Source organism: Cygnus olor, chromosome 25 (assembly GCF_009769625.2).
Source record: "Cygnus olor isolate bCygOlo1 chromosome 25, bCygOlo1.pri.v2, whole genome shotgun sequence".
Taxonomy (NCBI): Eukaryota; Metazoa; Chordata; class Aves; order Anseriformes; family Anatidae; genus Cygnus; species Cygnus olor.
Window position 1 is genome coordinate 713,141 of NC_049193.1, and position 22,759 is coordinate 735,899.

General features: G+C 42.2%; 1 protein-coding gene across 2 annotated transcripts in view; it reads right to left on the minus strand.

The window, feature by feature from the left end:
* Positions 1-2,180: 2,180 nt before the first annotated feature.
* NPEPPS (aminopeptidase puromycin sensitive) overlaps positions 2,181-22,759 on the minus strand; it is a 36,163-nt gene continuing 15,584 nt past the window's right edge. For both annotated transcript variants that reach the window (XM_040537104.1, XM_040537105.1), the window contains exons 3-23: positions 22,469-22,546; positions 20,972-21,093; positions 19,958-20,065; positions 18,830-19,030; positions 18,275-18,371; positions 18,136-18,169; positions 16,576-16,690; positions 14,125-14,289; positions 13,627-13,731; positions 13,193-13,253; positions 12,295-12,404; positions 11,496-11,559; positions 10,946-11,085; positions 9,246-9,380; positions 7,897-8,116; positions 7,159-7,301; positions 6,507-6,563; positions 5,909-6,016; positions 5,534-5,689; positions 5,385-5,432; positions 2,181-3,550 (exon numbers count right to left, since the gene is read on the minus strand). In XM_040537104.1, the coding sequence (XP_040393038.1) occupies positions 3,398-3,550; positions 5,385-5,432; positions 5,534-5,689; positions 5,909-6,016; positions 6,507-6,563; positions 7,159-7,301; positions 7,897-8,116; positions 9,246-9,380; positions 10,946-11,085; positions 11,496-11,559; positions 12,295-12,404; positions 13,193-13,253; positions 13,627-13,731; positions 14,125-14,289; positions 16,576-16,690; positions 18,136-18,169; positions 18,275-18,371; positions 18,830-19,030; positions 19,958-20,065; positions 20,972-21,093; positions 22,469-22,546 (2,420 nt within the window). In that variant the 3' untranslated portion in view covers positions 2,181-3,397. The remainder of the gene's footprint in view (positions 3,551-5,384; positions 5,433-5,533; positions 5,690-5,908; positions 6,017-6,506; positions 6,564-7,158; positions 7,302-7,896; positions 8,117-9,245; positions 9,381-10,945; positions 11,086-11,495; positions 11,560-12,294; positions 12,405-13,192; positions 13,254-13,626; positions 13,732-14,124; positions 14,290-16,575; positions 16,691-18,135; positions 18,170-18,274; positions 18,372-18,829; positions 19,031-19,957; positions 20,066-20,971; positions 21,094-22,468; positions 22,547-22,759) is intronic.

Below are 22,759 nucleotides of genomic sequence, written 5' to 3' on the forward strand. Positions count from 1 at the left end.
TAGTGTTAGGTCAGAGGTTGGACTGGGTGATCTTGGGGGTCTCTTCCAACCTGGATGGTTCTGGGATTCTGTGTCAGCCCCCGCTCCCATGAAGTGCCTGCAGCCACCAGGAGAGAACTGCTGCGACGTGCTGCCCTCGGAACAGCTGCAGGGACGGTGCCGGCACCTCCACGAGTGGCACCACCAGAACTAGGGCCAGGTGGGCAGGTTCCCTCCGGTGCCTTCAGGTTTCACAGAAAATCCTACACCGAGAAACCTCGAGGGACAGGAATGGTCTGTGATGGGCGTGTACCCAGAGCCTGGAGCGCCACGGGAACCTCTGGGGAGCTCCTGCAAATCAAACGGAGCCGAATGGCGCCGGGTGCGGGAGGCCAGTGCAGGCCCCCAGAAGGAGGTGGACACGAAGGTGGCAGCGCGGGGGGACGCCACACGCAGCAGGCGCAGCCCGGCTATAGCAGCGGCGTGGAAGACGGCCTCGCGCTCGGCATCTCTGGTGCTGAGCTGCAGCAACGTGGCAGATCTGTGCGTTCGCTCACTCGGCTGGAGCAGCCCCGAGGCTGGTTTACGTGCTGGACACGCGGGATGCGTTTTCCTACCAGACAGGTGAGGAAATCCAGTTTGGGCAGCCGGTAGTGATCAGTGACTTACACAAGGCCGAGCAGAGGCACTCACCTGGTCTTCCTGGCTTAGGTAGAACGTTCCAAGTGTGTTCAGACTTGAAAGAGCCTCATTTTTCTTTCCCAGTTTGGGTCCCTGTAAAAGAAAGGTTAATGAGTCCATACCATCAGCCCAAGGAGGAGGCTGGCAGCGGAGCAGTGAAAACGAAATGCCAGAGGGCAGCGTTGGCAGGGCTGCCAGGCAGCTCCCCAGACAAAACCCAACTCACAACCAGCTGCATCCATCCGCGCGTGGTCAGACCAATATTGACATTGTGTCACATAATGTGAGACAACTGTGTCACAAAATTGACGCAGAAGTTAGTGAAAGTGTCCAAGAGTGGAGAAAGAATACATCAGTTTCTTTAAACACGTCTGACTTCAGTAGGTACAGCGGGGCCCTTGTTCGAAGCCAGTTTCCATGTACGTGGGTACCCCGGCCGTGTGCTGGGACACCGCGCCCCGAACAGCCCCGGGGAACGCAGTTAATTCGTAGGGGCAATGCCCTCGCTCGTCATCGCGTTCGCCCCAGCCGCAGCTCTGCCGCTTCCATCACTTTCCTCATCCTCAATGCCTCTTGCTATTCTTGTGCTGACCCTGTCCCAAGGATCGGTTTGCCTCCAGTGAAGAAACATTTCCTATTTCTTGTAAGACGTTCTTACACAATATTTCATCTAAGTGGACAAATCCCAGACTTACTTCCATGAAAACTAAAATTACTTTCTTTGCACACACAAGAGACGAGGCCCAGGCAGTTGTCCGAGACCATTCGGTTTGCTCACTGACCACAAGCTCGTTATTTTTGTCACTTTCCTTCAACTGCTTGCACGTCATTTGCATTGTTTAAAGTCAAAACAAAACCACCTCAACTTGCAGGCACAGTACTTCTCTCATACATCACCAGTCATGCCAGAATCACAGCTTTGCACGTTATTTTGTCAATGTGCAAGAAGCAGAAGAGAAACCAGCTTACTCTTCTGAAATTGTATTGGCTCTGCAGTGCTGACAGCTGGAAAAACCATCAGTAAACTTAGCAGAAGTGACTCAGGACTAAAAGGATCCCGGGCTGGCTCTGGCCACATAGCCACGCTAGCCCTGGGGATCCCGGCCACCGCAGTACCGCTCAGGAGCGCTGCGGCGCCTGCCCGGGCTCACCCTGGTTCTGTCAGCAGCCTCTGCCCAAACCTGGTTGCGCACTCCCTCAGCTTTTCAGGCGTTTTGTACAAATTTGCTGATTTACTTTTTTCTTTTCCACCTTTTACCTTCCAAATTCTGTCCCGGCTAGTTCCTGAGCGCTCAGGTACAACCTTTGTCAAGGTCACACAGATCAGCTTGCTGTCACGCTCCTTCAGCTGCCCTAAGACCTAGCGCTGAGAGCAGAAGAGGAAAGGGCCAAGATCAGGGCTTTCCTCGGGCTGCTAAAGATGCCATCGGCAGGTGACCACTGCTGCTGCCTCGGATTTACGTCCCTGGAAAGCTGCGACGCTCCCAGGCTTCAAACAGAACACAAGGGGAGGACAGGAATTTCACATTGACATTTTTATTAACGCCAACTGTTTTAATTTTTTTTTTTAAACAATAGCACAAAAATGTTTCAGGGAAGCAGTCTGACAGTTAGTCTGATGACCTTCTGAAATACAGTTAAGCCACACCAAATACGAATTCCTGTTAAAGAAAAAAAAATGGAGCTCAACCTTTGTATTAGAGGGTGTCGTGCCCGGTTAGTAGACCACGCTGCTTTGTGAAGTAAATGATGGCACACAGCTTAGACTTCATCATCACGCCAGTCATCACTAATTTAAGGCTTCTGAATCAAATTACCATCAACATCACAGAAAGGAACGAAAAGCTAGTGTTGCTACGGCCATGAGGAGATTGAACAAGCTGGATCTTTTAGACAAGTAACGGTGTCTTGAAGAGAAGAGCCCTGCCCTAACAGCAGCCAGGAGAACCAGTCACACAGTACTTATCTCCTCATTTGCATGCATTTTGAGGGTGCAATTTAGTAAGGAAAAAAAAATATTGCATGAATCGTTCTCTTATTTAATGTGGCTATGAAAGATGTTTCCTTACAACTCCATTATCTCTAAGAAGGACATCAGCGAGTGAAACCGAGGAGAAAACCGAAGAGCGACAGAACATTTTTCTTTTTGCTGAGAGGTAACACAAAAGGGAGGGAAACCTACTCCTTGGATTGGGGGGGACTGCGGGAACATCTCCCCAGAACCTCGCACAGAATGACGCGCAGACCCTCCGTCACGCCAGCTACCTGCCCTGCCGAGGGACCTGTTCCACACAACGCTCTCAGAGGCATTGCCCCATTGCTGCCCCAGGCTCTCCACAAAATTCCACTGACCTAGAAACCACTGGTTTCTTCTTTTTGGGGGGAGGGTGTAAAAAACAGAACATCTGTCAATAAGGGTGTCAGGAGGGGGAGGGCGTTAAATATTTTAACCACTGACAAGGCTTGAGGAAGTTTCACAGTTTTGTTATGCTCTATTTTATTACTATCATATTTACAGATTTCTTTTTTTCTTTTTTCTCTTTTTGTTGAATTGCTGATAATTTTAATAGAATTTAATTCTGGAGTGTGAGCAGGAACCAGTTAACTACATTCATTGTCCAATCCCCATCCGTTTGAGAAAAAGACTCCGAATTCTTGGCATATGAATCAGCTGTTGGGTAGCTCCTCCCTCTCCCCGCGATGAGGCAGCAGGACTGCAGCAGTGGCATGCACAGATTCACACCATGGCTGGGGGGGCCTTGCGCTGCAGAAAATATTGGTGGATGTTCTCGGCGTCCCGCTTCAGCCAAGCTGCATTCAGCAGAATATTTTCACAGCACTGCTGGACAGTGCGTTCTGCCGATGGAGCTGGGTGGCTCTCAAAGAAGGCCTGTACAAAAAGCACACAACCGTCCATAAGGGTGTAAACAGCCACAGACAAGGTTATATTTTAAGTCCCCAAATTCCCTGGTTTGTACAGAAACAAACTACGCTTCTCTGTGCTCGTATCTGCTCCCACCAACTTCACAGACTGAAAAATCTGCAGAGCGCTTGCTGAGTTTGCAAGACAGTAATCCCAGGTACAGACTGAGAACAGCAAAATGCTTCCATCTCTCTGCTAGAGGAAAGCCACGGCAGCATTTCTACAAACCAGCCCAAACGCTGCCTCCTGTCTGTCCTGACCTCGCTGCCAGGGACAGCAAGCGGCACTTGAATGATGATTTCAGTCCCTCATTGGGAGGCAACAAATGAGCAGCAAATCAAGTGTGTATTTCTGGACACTTGGAAGAAGACACTAACTGAAGCCTCAGGCCGTTTTGCAAAAGCATTTGTCTAGAGATCAGATTTCTCAGGACTGAAGGAGGCCTCTGTCCAAACTGCATTATGACCTCCAGGCACCAGCAGCTCTCAGAGTTTTGCTGGATGTTCTCAGGTTTCTTCCTCCAGAATCAACAGCATCGATCACCTGCAAATAGCTCGGGCTGAAGAAAGTGCACCAGAGGCTTCTGTGACTCTGCACTGTGCAACTGGTTAAAGGGTGGAATAAGCTGGCACAGCAGGGAGTCATCCTTCATCTCCGCTTCAGCATACCTTCCCTGTATCTAGCAGATCCCCTTACACTAACGTATGCCACAGGGTGACACGGAGACTCAGGCACAGTAAGCATTCCAGCAAAAAAACTAGGTATACCATGTCTCAGGAAGTTCTTTTGCAAACTAATTATGATTTAGTTATGGAAAGTTGCTCTGGTAAATGTTTTGCAAAGTGTTTTTTAAGAACAAAATGAATTATAGTGCAAGGTTTCTCTGTAAAATCACTTGTGCTACTAAATCTTTTCTAAGGGAAGGGATCACTAGATGACAAAAGACAGACAAAGCTTGTGGCTCAGAATATCTTTGAAATATGAATTCTTCCTGAACATTTTCCTAAAGGCAAAGTGATAATCAAGGGCCACATTTTTAAGTTTTCTCTTCCAAGAAGGAGCCCCCGTAAAACTGCAGGCAAAGAACAAATAAAACCCCCCCACATCCTCAAAATGCTACCAAGACCAGTGCCTACACTCCCAAGTCTGAGGGGACGCTCGAGTCCATGAGTGACATCACATCACCTTGGGCCACCAACTTCACGACAGGCTTTCTGCAGACACGTGAGTCTGTCTTGTGTCAAAGCCTTGCTCTTCATACACAGCACAAATGACGACAAAACTTGGAATTACAATATGGAATTTAGCTAATTTTTAACACGTTAATTCCTCTAAGAGTCACCGTGTGCTAGTGCAGTCAGCACAACATGTGCCGTGTCAGTCTGAGGAGGAACAAAGTGGTGGTGTAAGCCTCAGCTTACTACAGAAGCAGTAACAACTATGGAATTTACCACAGTTATCTTTAAAGGCTATCTTTCAAGGAGTCTCAAAACCCATGCCACAAACTCTGCTGCATTTTATAAACATTTAAATGAGTAAGACTAATGAAATATGAACCATTAAAAGTTGCATATTAGTCTATGAAAATACTAATTTAAGACATTTCAATAGAGTAACTCAAACAAAAGCAATACGATTCAGGGAGTACACAACAGTCAATAGAGTCAAAGGCAGAGCTTCTGTTCAGTTCAAAACCAAAAACCACACGGAACTCATGGCTCTTCCATTAGGTGCTTACAGTCCAGAGCATGCCACATCTGTCACAGATGAAGTTAATGATCTATTTAAGTAAAATTCTTACCTTAACTTCTGCGGCCATTTTATCATTTGCAAATCCATCCACTGTTAGCTGAAGGAAAAAAAATAACCAAGGGTAGGCAGTTAACATTTCAGATATAACTTAGTTTTGGTCTGCTATATGAACAGGACTTTCCTCACAGCCACACATACCTTTATTAGTCGGGATATCAAGAATCCACCTTGGTATCGATTATAAAGTTCCTCCCAGTTGTCCCTTACAAATTTCCAAGCAGCTTTTCTCCCCTGCTTGCTGCCTCCAGCTACTCCACCAATAACAGATACTGTGTCCTGGGGACGTACCTCTTCCTGAAGGGGAGAATGGGGACAAATATTCAATATTGTTCCAACAAATACAGCATGTTGGCTTTATACATTTCTACGTTGAAGATCCAGGATAGTGTTTTTTTTTCCCCACAAACTTTAAGATACAAATCAGACTTAATTGCTAAAACTATTCTTCCTTCCCTTCATTATATGAGTCCAGTGCTCTATGTAAGGAAACAACAGGTTTTTCCAATAACTTACTGAAAGTGCAAAGGTGAGAACTTTTTGAATCAGTTCTGGTTGGGAGATGGCTCCAAGAACTCGCTCAATTCGGTTCTTCTCCTCCTGCATGTCTGCTTGCTTGTGAAGCTTCAAAGCCAGAGCGAACAATGTTAGCGCATGGTATTAAGTGACTTCCTCTCACCTAGCACTACTGAAGTTGCTGTATACACTACAGCTTCCAGATTAGTCTTTAACCGTAGTACGTGGACAAATGGAAGATGTTCGTGAATAATCCTGCAGCTATCTACATTACAGACCTCATTACACATCCATCAGCAGAAAGTACCAATAGTAATAAACTGATCTTCACCGCTGTTTATATAAGGTCAAGTAGAACCGTGCCTCTGAGCAATGAAAAATAATCCTAAAATGAGATGCAACAATCCACTAGGTGGCAATTTCACGCTACACAAGGACCAAGGAAAACTGCAATCAAGTCCTAGCGTTCACATCATCTGTAAAACATCCGACTGGGCCTGTCTGCAGATAAACTACGTCTTAAGACGAACTTGTGAGGTAGAATATTTAGCTTTTCATTGCATAAGCTGGCAGTGTTAACAAAAGGGTGTGCACTCACCTTTAGCATGGTGTCTAAAGTAGTACTATCTCCATGCTTCAAAATTGTTACATATACCTAAGAGAGAGCATAAACAAGGGAAGTCCCTCACAAATCACGCTTTTAGAAATGCAATGCAAAGCTGATAGAAGGGATGAAAGGGCTCTACAACAACAATCAGTTTCTACGTATTTAGGCTAGATTTCTGACAAGCGAACAGATCTGGAAGATACCTGCACCAACACCTTTCGTTTTAACACTGAATTTTAAAGACTCATCAACTGCTTGGCCTCTTCCTCAGTTTCAGCATAATTTGGGTAATTTCAACTACAGCAAAACAACAGAACAAGGAATCTTTGTACCATGCAATAGCTAGCAAGTACTTCATATATACCCAATCCATGTCCACCACAGCTGGACTTTGTGCTCAGCGAGGCCAAGCTGACACCTGTAGTGCTCTTCAAGGATCCCTGCACAATTTCCCACATTGCTTTTAAAACTGGAGGATGTAAGGTGGCCATAAACAAATGAAAATGAATAGAAGTCAGCTCAGGTTCAGCACTGCACTTGAACAGTCTCCCAGCCCCCAAAATCAACACCACCTAGAGACCACAGTTGTTCTGCATCAGTAAATGTGCGCAAAACATGGGAATCAAAATTTACGATAACCTACAGGACTCCTCAGATCAGCTGAGAGAACTTGTTTTCCTTCCACATGGTCCTTAAATCGGCGTCTGGCTTCTTCTAATGTTGCCTTGTGCCCAGCTTTTCCTAGTTTGCCCAAGACCAGACCTCTGAGAAGGGCATCAAGATGACCTAATGAGTAGCAGGATAAAATACAATTATTTGGAGACAATTCAGCAATTAAATTAATGAATGTAATTCTTTAATTCCATGTAGACTGATCAGGGCTGAGCTGTATAATAATCCTTCCACATGCTTGGGGATACCTAAAGAAACTAGGACTTTTCCCACTCTCATTGGTGCCAATGGAAGAATGCATTGATTTTCCTACGGCAAGAGGGTCAGGAGAAGAAAATTCTGGAGCAAATACAACAGGCTATGCCTGTAATCTGAGCTAGGCTGGTAGTAATAACCATTTGAGTCTACAACAGAACTAACTACGACAAGTAAGCATGCATGTATGTGGCTTCCCATCCCTATAGTCTAACAAGCAGAGAATTTTCACTCAATCAGTGACCAGGTAGGGAAAAGCTTCACTATTTTAGCTTGCACTTGAGAAAAAGAGGATTGTTTTGGGGTTTGGCTGTTTAAGTATAAAAATACCCCCAAATGCCTACTTCAGACCTTCCTCTTCCTTCCTTTTCTGCCCTTCCCAAAGTCTCAATGGCTTAGTTACACAGAAGCATTTCAAAACCACTATTGGATCTCACAATGTAAGTTTTCCTACCCTCTCCAGGTTTGGGGTCCCATCCCAGTCTCTCCCCTATCGGTGAGAATACATCTTTCACGAACACCTGGATTTCCTCATAGAAGTCTGTGTGGGATAAGAGAGTTGAGAGAATCTCCAGGTTACAGCTGAGATCGCTCCACACGGTGTAATTGGGCTCATTGACAAAAGCTTCCATGACTTTTAGAACCTCTACAGTGCTAATGATTCCAGCTCGGGCCTGGGAGAAGAAAAGACACAGGTTAGTTTTACTTCCAAACAGAATTAAGATGTTTAATAGCTCGTTGCCTCATTTAACAGTCTTTTCTGTTCAGTTTGCACAGCCTGCACACCAATTCTCCTGTGAGGTTCTGCCAAGGTGAGCTGACACTGGTCAGAGTACCTTAGCTGTCTGCTCAGGGCACACCATGCTTCTCATACACAGGTAAGCACTTCACAAGGAGACAGCTATGTAATTATAAGCACATTTTGCAAACAGGAAGCAGACAGCAAGATTAAGTGACTTAACAAAACTGCAGCAATGCTGGCAAGAGATAACGAACCTACAGAGTTTTTCTCAGCCATATACTACACCCACCAAAATCTTATTTTAACTAAAAACTGTGAAGATTTAGAGGCTTCGTTTTTGTTCTTCATTAAATCGAGAGTGTAAAACTGCAGAAATCATTTTTGTTTCTTGCTACTCGTGAAACAGTACAAGTAGTACTGCCTTTCCACCTCTGCCAGCAAAATGATTCAGAGCATCATGAAAACACTTCTGTGCTCAGTACAGTTGATGATACCTACAGTGAGCATCTCCAAGTTAGAGAGACAGGGTATCAAAAACACGTTTTTAAAGCTTCCATATATATATTTGCTAACCAGCAAGAATAAGAAAGTGCAATTCAAAATACATAGTATAGTCGTTAATTGTTCAGAGCTAGTACCATCTGCTTTTGGGGTAATAACTTGCTTTTAAACAGTAGGAATCCCCAACAGCCACCTCCTCCAGCTTTAGCAAGCCCTACTGGGTAAAACGCATGGTGCTGATAAAGTCTTGGATAAAGTCTTTGAGGGGGTAATTAAAATATCTTATTTTTAGGAGTTAAGAGAAAGCAAGTTCTCAAAATAATTAATTTTATAAGACTATAAAATAATACATCCCTACAGATAAAGTGGGAGTTATGGACAGACTGCTTCCACAGGATTTAAGTCTTGTAATACAAGTTAGAACTTGTTGAGCTAATTAATAGTTAAATGTATGCGGTAATCCCAAAGGCGCTTTGCCTCCGGAAATGGAGACTGACAAGCACTGCTTTCTGCAGCTACTATAGCTCTCATTATTAGACAGAATAGCAAAGGTTGCTTACCAGAGAGAAAAGATCATTCTGCAGGCCAAGTCTGTCCACAGGGGGTAGGGAGAGGTCTTTGATCGCTGGTATTAAGTTCTCCAGCATGTCAGGGCTATACTGGGTACGGTAAAACCCTACTGTTCCAAGGTTTAACTGAAAAGTACCAAAAGAGTAAAAAATTAAAAGTAAGGAACAAAAATGAAATGGTGTTTTGGTGTTTGTGTGTGTGTGTGTTTTGTTTGTTTTGTTTTTGTACCATGAGACGTTTCTCAAAGTACTGCAGTTCAGAGAACTCAATCAGTCATTTAAACCAAATTTTAAAATAAAGGGAGGGGTGGGGGTGGGGGGGAGGGCACACTAAAATTTTAAATAAGGAATGCTCTCTAAGACAGACAGAAGATGAGAGGGAGCTGGCATGAGGAAGCAGAGGCTAGGAGCAAGGAGAGAAGAGAAACTTCTATGGGTAACTCCTAACTGAAGTAAGGGTAGTCAAGTACTGGGAAGATAAAATGCAGGAGACTGCTGGTGCTAGAATCTTAACTTTTGTAACCTCACTCTCAACTTGCTCAATTCAAGAAAATGGTTCTCTATCAAAGTTAAGAAAGGAGAACAAGTACCTCTGCCCTGCATAAACGCAAGTCATGGTCAGCAAGTTTGATGGATTACATGCTACTACCTGCTGGTATTTCAGTGTAGGCAGTCAAATATTTTGGTTGGTTGAACAACAGTACCAGACATAAACCAGAAACATTGCTGAGCTCATCAGGAAGTCACCCCCCTTTTTGCTGGTGCTACAATTTTGGTCAGTCCAATTGCCAGTCCTCAGGACAATGGCACTAACTAAAAACGTCAGGCTGACAACCCTTGCAGGCAGCAGTCCTACAAATTCACCTTGGACTGAGCCGAACTGTTGCCTTCTCAGGCAGCAGTATCAATCTTCGGTCTTGTTTGGACAGGTGGGTTTTGGGGTTGTTCATTACATGTCCCTCTATCACCAGGGGGAAGCAGATAGATATGGTGATACAAGGGAATACACAGGTCTGACAGCTGCAATATTCCTGTTAGTTAAATGGAAAGGTTTGATTTAGAATGAAAAAGAGACTAACCCTTACTGTTATTTCATGGAGTCACCTCTCGGAGTACAGCTCCAGCTTAGAAACAATTATTCTTCAACCTCATTAGTTCATATGGCAATAATCCCAGTCAGCTGCTGTCTTTCAGTTTTTAAATTCTGTTTCTGACTGGTGTCTGCAACAGATCTCAACAGTGAATTTTTTCACTTGCAGATTTGTACTCGCCTGGTAATAGCCCATTGAAAACCTTCACACTTAATGAAAGATAAACAGGACTATTTTTGCTCAGGACGGACTTGAACTAAACTGTGGTTGCCATAGGATACTGAAAAAGCCACCACATTTCAAATCAAAAGTTGCCTCTACTTAATGGTGCTCTGTTTTTCTGGGCTTGCACTCCTAAAACGTTCCAGTTTACATCGTCTGGACCACTCTTGGAAGCAAAACTTCCAAGAGAGAAAGGACCACACTAAGCAAGCATTATAGAGAGCAGCCAATATCCAACAGCAACACAGAAAGGCCCTCCACAAGAAATACAAGATTGCAAGGAAAAAAAGAGAAGAGGAAATTGAAATGCAGGGGCACATTACAGTGACAATCCAGCTTATTGCTAGGAATATGTTCTCTTCCGTTGTGACAACTCACCTTCACCCACTGGTCTGGTTTAACATCTTTCAAAACCAAGGTCAGCTCTGGTTTGTCCATCAATATTTGCATTTTGGCACAGGTGGGGTCATCACCTGTACAAATACTTATGGGGACCATCCACATAGGAAAATCCTCCCCTAAAAGAGGAAACCAAAAAAAGGAAAAGGCCTAAGGAAGAAAGGTATGCAAACACTGAGAAACCTGCCTGATGCTCGAACAAGTTTCAGCAGCAGTTTAAGTAAGTCTGCTTAAATTTAAATTAACAAAAACCTGAAGGAAAAGAGCAGTTCTAGACTCCAAAGCCAAAAATCTAAATCACCTTTGAAGCCAAACACTTCAATTTCCATAAGCAGAGGAGGTAGGCAGAATTTGTATCTTAAAAATAGAGCTGACTTCCATACGAGGCATTTTTATTTATTCACGACTATAAAACCAGCAGCTTACAGAGCTCCTCAGATAGCAGCATTGACCTTAAACTGGACATCAGTTTCAGGCATTCATCAAAAGCATCCGAACACTCCGCTCCTGCTCCTAGCACTCATCTTACCGGTATATGGTCCACTGGCACAGAATTTCTTCTGGGCTAACTTCAACACTTTGTCCTCTTCTTGCTAAAAATAAAATATAATAATTAAAAAAAAAAAAAACACATTTCGAAAGAGTTGCAACTTATTTCAATATTCATGAAATGAAAGGAGAAAGGAATTACCAGCGCATCTAATCTCAACTCCTGTAGATCGCTCTTTATTTCTGTGCACTTTTAAACTTGGAGTAACTTTCATTCTCCTCCACAAATAGAAGCTAACCACAAGAATTCATTCCAGTTTATTAATCACTGTTATTGTTAACACATACATACCCCTAACCCCTCCACTGATTTTTTTTGTCAGACTTTTGTCTGACCTCAGTTTTTAGCCACTAATCCTCAGTCTGCAATCTTGTAGAGTAAGCATAATCAAACTGGAGCGAGAAGCAAACTGCTGCAAGGGGACCTAAGTCAAATACTCCCTTCCTCCCCCCTTTTCACACACAAAGAGCAAACGGGCTATGTCAGCAAACTCCCAGCACGTGATCCAGAGCGCTTGTGGATAAACTCCATTATCACTTTCCACTGGGCTCCTCAAGTGAGTTGCTCTCCCCTCCCTTTAGAATCAGCTCTGTCACTAAACAGAGCAATTCACTGTGATGTCTCCTGGTCAAAGATTATTATTATTATTATTATTATTATTATTATTTAAGTGATTGGATACTACCGAATTTGATCTTAAACACAGCTAAACGCAGCATATTTGATCTGAAGTACTGAAAAACAGAGTTATTATATGGGGAATTGCTATACAATTTACCTGTTCAGCTTCCACATAAATGAGAGGAAATCCCATTTGTTTGGTCCACGTATTCATCACAGCAGCAATAGGTTTACCACTAGCTTTTTCCAGGCTTTCCCAGAGGTCCTCTGCAGAAGAAAAGTCTGACTGAGGTCTCCCAGAGCCTTGACGCGTCAGACATGACTACAGACACCACACAGGCACTGGAGGGTGGGAGGCTACGTTATTACTCCAGTTTGCCCTTCGTGTTTTTGACTGCCTTTTTGTCAAATTGTAACTGATGATGGGCAAGAAAAAGGAAATCGTTTAAACCATTCACAGGTGAGGAGAGGGAGGAAGAAAACTTCATTACAACTACAGAATGTAATCGATACACACTGTATATTCAAAATGATAAACAGAAACATCTTTTCCTCAGGTTTTTCACATACTATGCCAAAGAGCCAACTGAACAACATGGGCTGTTAAAGGCTGACAGAGCACGATGTTCCACCTCCGCATTTGTGACCGATGCACAAAAAAGGTCTAAGTAAAGAAAGCACTGTGAGATGTTAGACCAGACTTTGAACTGTTCAATCATACACGCAATCAATACTGCAAAAGGAAGCTTGCAAAAGGCTTACATGGCAAACCACCATACTCTACTTCTAAATCAAATTATCACACAGATATGCTTGTCAATGGTAAATGCAGGTCCTTCAGATTATCTCATCCACACACTCCTGAGATACAGAACCCCTACAGGATGCTGAATTCTGGCTGTGCAGGTGACACTGTATAAAAAACAAGCCAAATACTTCCTTGCATTTCAGTTATCTCAGTTGGAAAACCAGCTTTGTAAGAATCCATCAATTTAGCAATAAAAAATTTGTCTCCAGAAATCAGTTTTCTTAAGCATATAATAATCATCAGTTACCTGTAGCTGCATTCTTCTGCAGGAACTTTGTTAAATATAAATTCATTCCTTTCCGAAAGTCCTGGAAACACACAATTGAATAGGTAATGGCACCAGAATGTCGTCTCTACCTCCCTCCGCACTGCATTTATATTCAAGAATCAACCAAACAATCCTAGGATCAGTATGCACATCTAACTCTGACCTAAACTATGCTACTAGAAAGAATAGCTTAAAACATTTTTGTTAGCCAACTTTTAGTATTGAAACAGTGGGGAAAATACAGAAATAAAACTATCTTATTTCTCCTAGCTAAGTTCAAATACAGACCAGAAACCACACTGGAGAAAATCCTTCAAAATATAAAATACATAAATTTAATAGTAGAAAGGTTTTTTTTTACTGTAAAAAGATTTGGCAACCTACACTTAGGTTTTTGACAACAATCTTTTTACCTCATCACCAATGTAGTCATGTAGCATTCGGATTACAGACGCTCCCTTGCTGTAAGAAATAGCATCGAATATTTCATCCACTTCGGATGGATGGCCAACACTAACCTGCGGTAAATAGGGTAATTAACAGTGAGAACAATTTTAATTGCCACAAGATTTTGATTTTGCTTGTTTTATTGCTTAAGGAGCTGACTTTTCTCTTTGAAGAAAGCACACATATATCCATCCCCAAATTGTCTTAGTGGAATCTCTGCACCCACTTTGCCATTTCAAGTCAGTAGAGGAGGAACACTCCTGAAGAAGCCATCATCAAACCCTCAAACCTCACTTTTGAAATACTAGTTCTAACAAAGGAAAAGCCACAAAGTGTAAATGCAACTTCAGATTTTCCTTTGCATTATGAATGACTGCACAGTTCTCTTTTCTCAAGAGGAAAAAAAACTCACATCCAGCTGACAAGAAAAAAGGGAGATGACTAGAACAAAGAAAAAATCTTACTTCAATAGGATGGCTGTTGTCTAAGGCATCAAGCTCTTGAGCTCGTGTGTAATCAGCAGAAACAAATTGAGTCCAGATATCGTACTCTGGGAAGCAGTGATCTACACATAGGTACTCAATCCAGGAGGCAAATCCTTCATTCAGCCAGAGATGGGTCCACCATTCCTGGAAAGATGAGAAGGCAAAATAAAATAAAATTAACAACAAAATTCCAGGAACATGAGTTAATCAACAAGAGGTTTGCAGAAAAGGTAAGCTGTTAACAGCCTAGTGTAGCACAAATCAGAAAAAGGTAATAGATGTAAACACTAATTCCTCCCTATAAAGAAGTCTGCAACCCAAGAACAGTGATTAGCAGAGTCTTCCCCTGTCTGAAGCTCTAGGAATTCTGCATGGAGAACTGCATCAGGCACAAGTGAAATTCCCAGACTAGACTAGAGGTCAGAGCAGAGCCACTAAGGGAATTGTCATGAATGACTGCTACGAATGTTATCTAGGTTAGGAAGCTGAGTCAGTGATATGCAAGGCCACGGTTCCACAAAGCAGCAGAACTGTGGGCAACACAACAGTGTCTTCTTCAAAATGAATAAGATCAGCTGCAGAAAACTATTTTTTTATTTGTTGCTAATGAACATACTTACATACAGTAGAAAACCTGGCGTCTAGAAGTGTTCCAGACTATGGAAACCTGAAATCTACTGAATAGCTAAAAGTGGTTTCACCCAGCCAAGGATGGGCTCCGTTTAAAACGTGAATGTTACATTGACATTTATTTTTTTCCCCTTCATTTCTGATATGTAACTGAAGCAGAAGAGATAAGGAAACAAGCTATGGATAGCAAGGACGAAAACACCCTTTTCATAACCACACTTACCATCGTATAAACCTAAGCGTGGTGCTTAATTGAGAAGAGCGTGGCTATGACGATATGGACCCTTAAGTAAATAAACTAAACAGGACGTAGAATCAACCCAGTAAGCTGTTCTACAAAGCACTACTGCTTCTACGATGAACGAGACATTTACCCTAGGGAGAGTGGAATTTCAGCAAGGAAAGCTGTTACTGGAACTCTACGCAGATAAGCCCAGCTTTATTTTAAGAGCGAAGACTATCTCATTTTCTTTTACATTTCTGACTGCATCCATTTCCAGGACAAGGTTCTAATACAAAGGTTGGTGCCAAAGGATTACTGCAACGGCAAAACAGATTCTCAAGCAATGTTTGGACATCTAAATCTTTTCACCCGCATTTTTCTCCCTCATCTCACTTGCAACCTAATTGCTCAAGAATCTACTTCTTCCCCTGAAAGTATTCTGATCTCATTTATATTTGCTACAGAAGAATTGGTACATTGTGCTGCCCAGTAAGACCTGGTACTGGCAAACTAAACCAGTGATGCTGAGGCTGGTGCAAGCATCTCAGGTTATAAGAGGAGAAAGAGCTGACTTTCCAGAAACTTGGAAGTAACACTGAAATCTGTTTTCACTTTTCACAGCTACACCACAGAAGAGAAATTGCTCTGCATTGCTCTCACATGGAAGTTACCTGTGCTATCACAAACAAGAACACAGCTGACTAGAATTTAAGAGGCACAGCACTGTGAAGGAGTTTGAGAACCTCTGCTGAGCATTAATATTTATATTGGTGGCTTTCTTCCACCCACTCACACTTCATTTAAGCAGCCTGAAAGCCAGAACAATGCAGATCTGGGGCTCCAGAGGCGATGTACTTTTTTTGTCAAACACGCTGGTTTCTAGCAACACAAGAAGCTTCCTAACCTGTGAAATATTTGGATTCAAACATCTGTTTGTGGGGTTTGGGGATAAGGAGTGTCAGATCTAATTAACAGAGTAAGCTGACGCTGTTTGTTAACAGCAGAAACTCTGACAGATACAGCTTTCAGTTTTTAGCAGTAAATGGAGTTTATTTACAGATTTCAGTCTTGCTGCCTCAGATAATGCTTCTGTTCCCACTAAAATGACTTAAACATCAAACCATTCAGACAGCTGGCTTCCCATATACCTGAAATAATTCACGTAAGTTACTACTGAGCACCTTCTCAGCTAGTGGACTAGAGTGATTTGCAATGCTGAGCTGGCACTGATATGCCTTGGTATGAAAGCCTGATGAGTGAATCATGCCCACCTGAAAGGAAAACTGGATTATTGCCTCTGAGTAATCTGACTAGCCAAAATCATTTGCATGGAACACCGGCACAACTTTAACTAGAACAGTATTCAAACAACTGAACAATGTTTCACACAGAGAAAGTCTAAAAATACTTTTAAAGAACACAGTGGTGAAGAAGAGAGTGATAATAAAGCACTAGTTATAAATTAAAAAAAAAAATTAACATAACATGCCCAAGGTGTTATTAAGGGACACTTTAAATAGCACATGATATGAAGCATGTTTCAAAGAAAACTAGAAGAACTTGTAACTGTTAGGTACCATAGTCACAAGGTTTCCAAACCACTGATGAGCAAGTTCATGTCCTACAACCAGAGCAACCCACTGGCGAGATGAAGAACAGGAATTTTTGGGGTCAATGAGCAATGCGGTCTCCCTGTATTTAAAAGAGAGAGATAACTGAACAGAGTGGTACATGCCTAGAGAAAAAAAAAACACAATCACAAGTAGGTTAAATTACCTAAGCGAGCTAAAAAGTGATCAGTACAACTGGAAAAAACAAGAGCTATTTCAGTTTAGACACAAAATTGTTTTGTTAAATTCCATGGTTATTGGAATGCTTTGGAGCAATAGTTCCTCATGGCATGCAAGAAGACAAATGCAAAAACCCAAGCAGGAACAAGAAAGTTTACCCTTTATTTATGCAATAGCTCACCTACGTAATCTAGGAAGGGGGGATTTGGGGAGGAGAGGGCAAATCTCACCTTAACTGTAACTCCCTTTGCACTGCAAGCTGTATGCACAGCAAACCTCCTCTGCCTCCCCCAGCCCCAGAGGAACTCCAGCTCTTCCAAGTGCACGGCCGGCTGTGTTACACACGCCGCTGCAGGTGCACGGGATTCTCCACGCACAGCACACACACGCACGTGCTCCCTAGGTCAGGCACACGGCCTCGCGCTATCAACACCCCCGTCGCGGTCAGGACACGGTGGGTCAGCCAGAAAAAGGATTCTGGACCGCTGCGACACAGGGGAAAAACGGGCACCTCAAAACAGAGGTGGTGCCTGCGGATTATGCCGACCTTCTGTCCCCAAAGGGATAAAGCAAGCGTGCCAAGCCGAGTACAAGGGGGGGAAAATTTAACAGCAAAATTAAGAAAGGCTTCCAAAAATTCTGCTCATTCAAGACAAATATTTTTTTTTTCCCCACAGGGAGTAAAGTATCAGGTTTCATCCAAACTGCAACAAGAAGTTGATTTTAAACCTAGGTTCAAATTTCCATTACAATTTTTTTGAGGCCAAATCAACAGTTTAGCATAAGAAATTCAAATGATTTCAGTTTTAAGTCCAAAGCTTGCAAGTCCAATCTTGCACAAAATGAAGGAAAATCAGTCTAGCAATGAGCACAGATAATGTAAGAGTATCGAGCAAAGGTACAAAAACTTGACCAGATGAACATAAAAAACTGAAAAGGAAGGCAAGTTAGTATTTTTGATTTACATGATTTTAATGTGGTTGCTAAATTTACCAACTTGCCTACAACATTAAGTAAGAAACCCTTCCAGCTGTGTCAGTGAGTACATAACTTTTATGGGGAAAAAAAGCAGCCAAGAAAGTTCTCTTGTGGAACAGGCAGTGCTGCCAGACAGTTAAAAATCCTCACACCCTTGGACAGTAGTCATATAGCTAGCTCAGTCTTGCCTTCCTAAGATTAGTATAATAATGCACGCTTATGCAGAAGTCAAAATTATCCAAACTGAAGCAAGATCTGGAGGTATTTACTCAGTCTTATTTGGGATGATAGCAGCTCCCTAAAACTAATCCAGTTACTTCCAAGAATTAGTGAACAAAGAGGGGGAAAGACAGTATTTTAACAGCATACCTATAAGTAACAAGGCCCCAGTTCTCCATGGCACCTTTATAAAATAAATACAAAGGTTTATTGATATTGATACACACCTCTTCCTAAATGTTTATAATTCAAATAAAATACAGTTCATCAATAAAGTGAGTTACTTTACCAGCAGCAAAATCTGCAATAGCTATGAGATCAATTTTAGGAAGAGGGTAAGGAACATTGAAGTAGTCCTTATAAAAAGGCAGAGTTTTAGCAGCAACCTGTAAGAGATAAGAGGGGAAACTTAGTAAATATTATGTGAACTTGGAACAATTGGTGTAACTTGAAAATTTCTTTACGGCTGAAAGTAGCCTAAGAAAACAGCAGACACAAGCTTTCCTCCAGAAGCTGAATTCCCAGCTTCCAGAGCACGGTGGTTTGGAAGACTCCCCTTCCCTTCTCCTCCCAGGCTGCAGCCAACCCGTCAGCACTTCTTGTCTGCGGATGAAAGTCTACACTATTGAATCAAAACAACTCAAGTAAAATGCATACTTTTGTCATTAAAGACACGAGTTTGTCCACAAGTGAAATTTTGTTTAACATCGAGGCCAGTCTCCCTGAGCTATTAAAGTGAAAAACACTCCCACAAGCTTTGGGCACATTTACGTGACCGAGCAGAGGAGAGAGGTACTGTCGGAGGTCACGACAGCAGTAACGAAATCACCCTGAGCACATTTACCTCTAATGCAAACTTTCCTTGTTCTGCTTTGCCAACGGGAGTGTAAACACGCACTAAGACGCCATCCAGGGACCTGGTCTCTACGAAGTCGTATTCGCCCACCACAAATGCCACCAGGTATGTCGACATTATAGGGGTGCGAGCAAACTTCACCTCCACCAGATTTTCATCATCCGGGTACGGCTTGCGGTCAATGACGTTCTTCAACACGAAAGAGAATCGGTTAGTCTCATGGCACTGAAACTGCATTATGCAGCACATTCGACTAACTATTGCGTCATTAAGAGTCACACATTTAACATGAAAGATCTCTGATTATAAAATACAGACCATACCATAGGTCCCCGCCTAGCTACAAAAAGCCCCATCATATACGGGGGTGTGCTTTTATTATATATACATATATATATACACACACACAGACACATTATATTCTATTACTGGAAAGGCAGCTGAACATGTAAGTTATCAGCTGCTGTTCTCCAGTGAGGATATTACCCAATTCCAAATAAGGCACAAGACTTTTACTAACATACCAAAAAAACCCCTGTAACCACATGGTCAGTGGGCAAAACTAGACTTACAGGTAACTATGAAGGTTAGTGTTATTAGAACTTAAATACATATATATTTTTAAATCTACTTTAAAACTCACTTGCTCTTTTTCAGAAATATTTGTACCCTATTTAAAATAGCAGCCTGAAAATGCCCACTTGTATTTGTTACAGAAGTACTTTTACTTGCACATTTTACCCTAGTTCTGCTCAGAAATTCTCTAGGGCAGAAAACATGCTTATTTATCTCAAGTTATAGCAGCTATATAAACATGCAAAGGCTTTTTTTTTTTTTCAGTCACTCTTAATCAAGCAGCACGTGGCCTGACATATGCTAAGACTTTTAAAAAGAAACACACACCGCTGTGGTTTGCACAGTCTGTTTCGATTTTGTGTTAGCATCTGAAATAACAATATCTTTTTAAGAATTATCTCAATTTAGAGCTGCTTAGTAATAGCTAGCAAGATAGACTATATTCCTAAGTCCCAAAACATATTATTACCTTTCAAACAGTCAGCTGCCTTTATTATAGCTTTATTTAAAATACAGTTTGCTTGTGCATTAAGAACTTACCATATTTGACAAAGCTACTCTGTCTTTAGGAACCACCAATGAAATATCAAATGTTGCCTTAATAGCAGGCTCATCCCAGCAAGGGAAAGCTCTGCGAGCATCAGTAGCCTGAAGAAAACAAGAACATTAACCAAATAAATCACGAGATACTGTTGCAGTAAGAACGCACAAAAATTCAGCATATTTTACAGGCAAGAAGTTGGATGTTTGATGGCTAGTCACTGGTGTAGTGTCCTCACTGATACCCCTTGACCCCTGCATTACAGCGTTTTGTTACTACTGTGATTGCTTATTTCCTTTTTTTTTTTATTATTTATTTTTTTTAATGCTCTTTGTGCTCTGATGGAATTCTACAGTCTGAGTAAAATTTAGCAGAGTCATGACAGGAGCAAAGCTCAGTCATGTGAAAGCAGAGAGGGCACCCAGGCGTTCACAGACAGTGCACACAAGACCACCTATTTATATTCTATCACTATATTGCACCCAAGAAATGTTCCATTTGTATTAGGTAAGTACTCTGAGTTTTTATGTAACCAGGCAGATGAAATTACAATATGGTATAAAATTCTGTCATTATGACCAGGGTTTACATAACGTTTGAGGCATTATCTGGCTCACATTTTTGGATGTCATTAAGATGCTGAGATTAAATCTGAATGTTCTATTAAAAATTAATATATTTCACAAAGGCAAGTTATAGAGATGTGTTTGACCACTTCTAAATAAATAGATGCAATGTTTAAAAACATCTATTTTATATATACAACGCATCACACATCAGCGTGATCCCTGGCTGGGGAAGTTGCCAGACCCAGAATGTACTGACCTTCAAGACACAATGTAAAGGATACCTTTAGTGTTATCCATCCACACTCAGAGCAGGAAGCAAAAAATGGATTTTTGAAGTTTGCCCAGAGGGTAGAGCTAAAGCTAGGAAACGAGGCCTTTGCCGCTTTTAAGAACAAATCCTATATTAAGAATGACATTCTCTGAAAACAAAAATATAGCCCGTACCTCAAACTGAGTGACAGCAGCATAGCGTGTGTCTCCAGTAGGGGTAGTATATTTACTTCGGTAAAAACCTTTCATTTTATCATTCAGCTCCCCTACAAAGTCTATCTTTAGCGTTCCTGTCCCTGAAACAGAAACAGATGGGACATTGTTATTTGCACGTGCCAAACAGCACATTTATTTGGTCTGGACCTGCAGACCAGGCTGCTCAGCTGGCCCACTGCCCCTCTGAAGTAAGATGTTCCTTAACTCATCTCCACCCATGACTTTTTTGCCAGCCTCCCTCAAACCCTTCACCCTCGTTACATAAAAATAAGCTCCAGCAGAGCTAAACATCACAAACAATGCAGGCAAAGCCAGCCCTATCATGGTGTTTTGGCACTTGACGGTTAAATTCCTGTAAGGTTCCTGCAGGGCTCATTCTCATCCTCTAAATACAACACAGCAACCAGGAGACACCTACCTTAAGCCACTTGAAAACTCTGATCCTGCAACTCTTACCTCTGAGTAAAGTTTGCAAAAAATATCGGATAGCTACTAAGTGGTAATAGCATCCTCTGAAATCTACTGCGAAGGCCAAAGTGGAGCACTGGCTGCCTTCAAGCTTCTAAGTCAATTAGTCTCAGGATTTATTCTGCCCTCGACGTCTCAGCGTAAAAGGGGAAACCTGATCTTGACCAGAAAGGCAGCACGCCAATATCACACAGAATGAAACATTAACGTTTTATCACCCTAGAATCTTTACATTTGTATTTGAAAAGATTAACTAAAACTGCTTTATTCAAACTGAGGAGCTAAGTTTCAGTCCACAAACTCTGCAGAGCAAAAACCAGTACTTCCAAAAGATTTAGTGCATTCATGCCTAGGAACACACTGCGGTAATTCAGATTAGCTCTTTCTCAGTAAGAGGAGAACAGATCATCAGTATGTGACATAAATAGCTCGTGAGCTTAACGCCCAGGAGCAGGTAAATAGAGTCACCTCAGGTGTTAGAAGCAAGCACTGCCACTAACAAAACAACCTCTTCAATTCCAGGGACCCACGGTCAAAGTGATTTTATCACCTTCGTTTCCCATTAATCTTAATGATTTTAATATCAAAGGAACCTTGTAGGAAAGATTTCCTATGTCAGGAGCTAACCTGCACTGCCCATTCTAGTGCTATCCATGCACTGAGTAGTCAAATATAAACAAAACACTTCCTAGGCAGACAGAAGAACAGCAATTTTTTATGACACTTACTTGAAACACATTATTTGTACTAGAAAATGGAAGCCCAACTTTAAAATCCTTTCAGAATGAACTTCAATCTACTTTTACAACCAATATTTAAGAGTGCCCCTCTTTCAGCCTCCTGCTGACTTACAGTGGGCAGAGTCCCGAGGGAGCACCGTGCTCCCAGCCAGTGACTGCAGGGAAGACAGAGCTACAGCTCCAGCTTCTCAGGGTGCAACTCCTTAAATATGTCGTCAAAAGCCAAGAGCACCTAAATACCTCTTACCTTTCTGAAGGGTACTGGGAAAGGAGAGGGTAACCTTCTCATCCTCATTTTGATAGTTGAACCCTGTGGCGTGTACCTCTGAAAGAGAGAAACAGACTTTGTTTGAAATAAGACCCGGTGGTGTTTTTGTAACTCCTGAGCACTTAAAACAAACTGAATCAGCTGAACCCAACAGCATGCTGCAGTTAGCGGCCAAATCAAAGAAGATTTTGAATAATCCAGAATGATAATTTCAAGCAGCCAAAGAAAAGCCACCCATTGCTGGAGTTGTACCTCATGTTACCTTGCTTC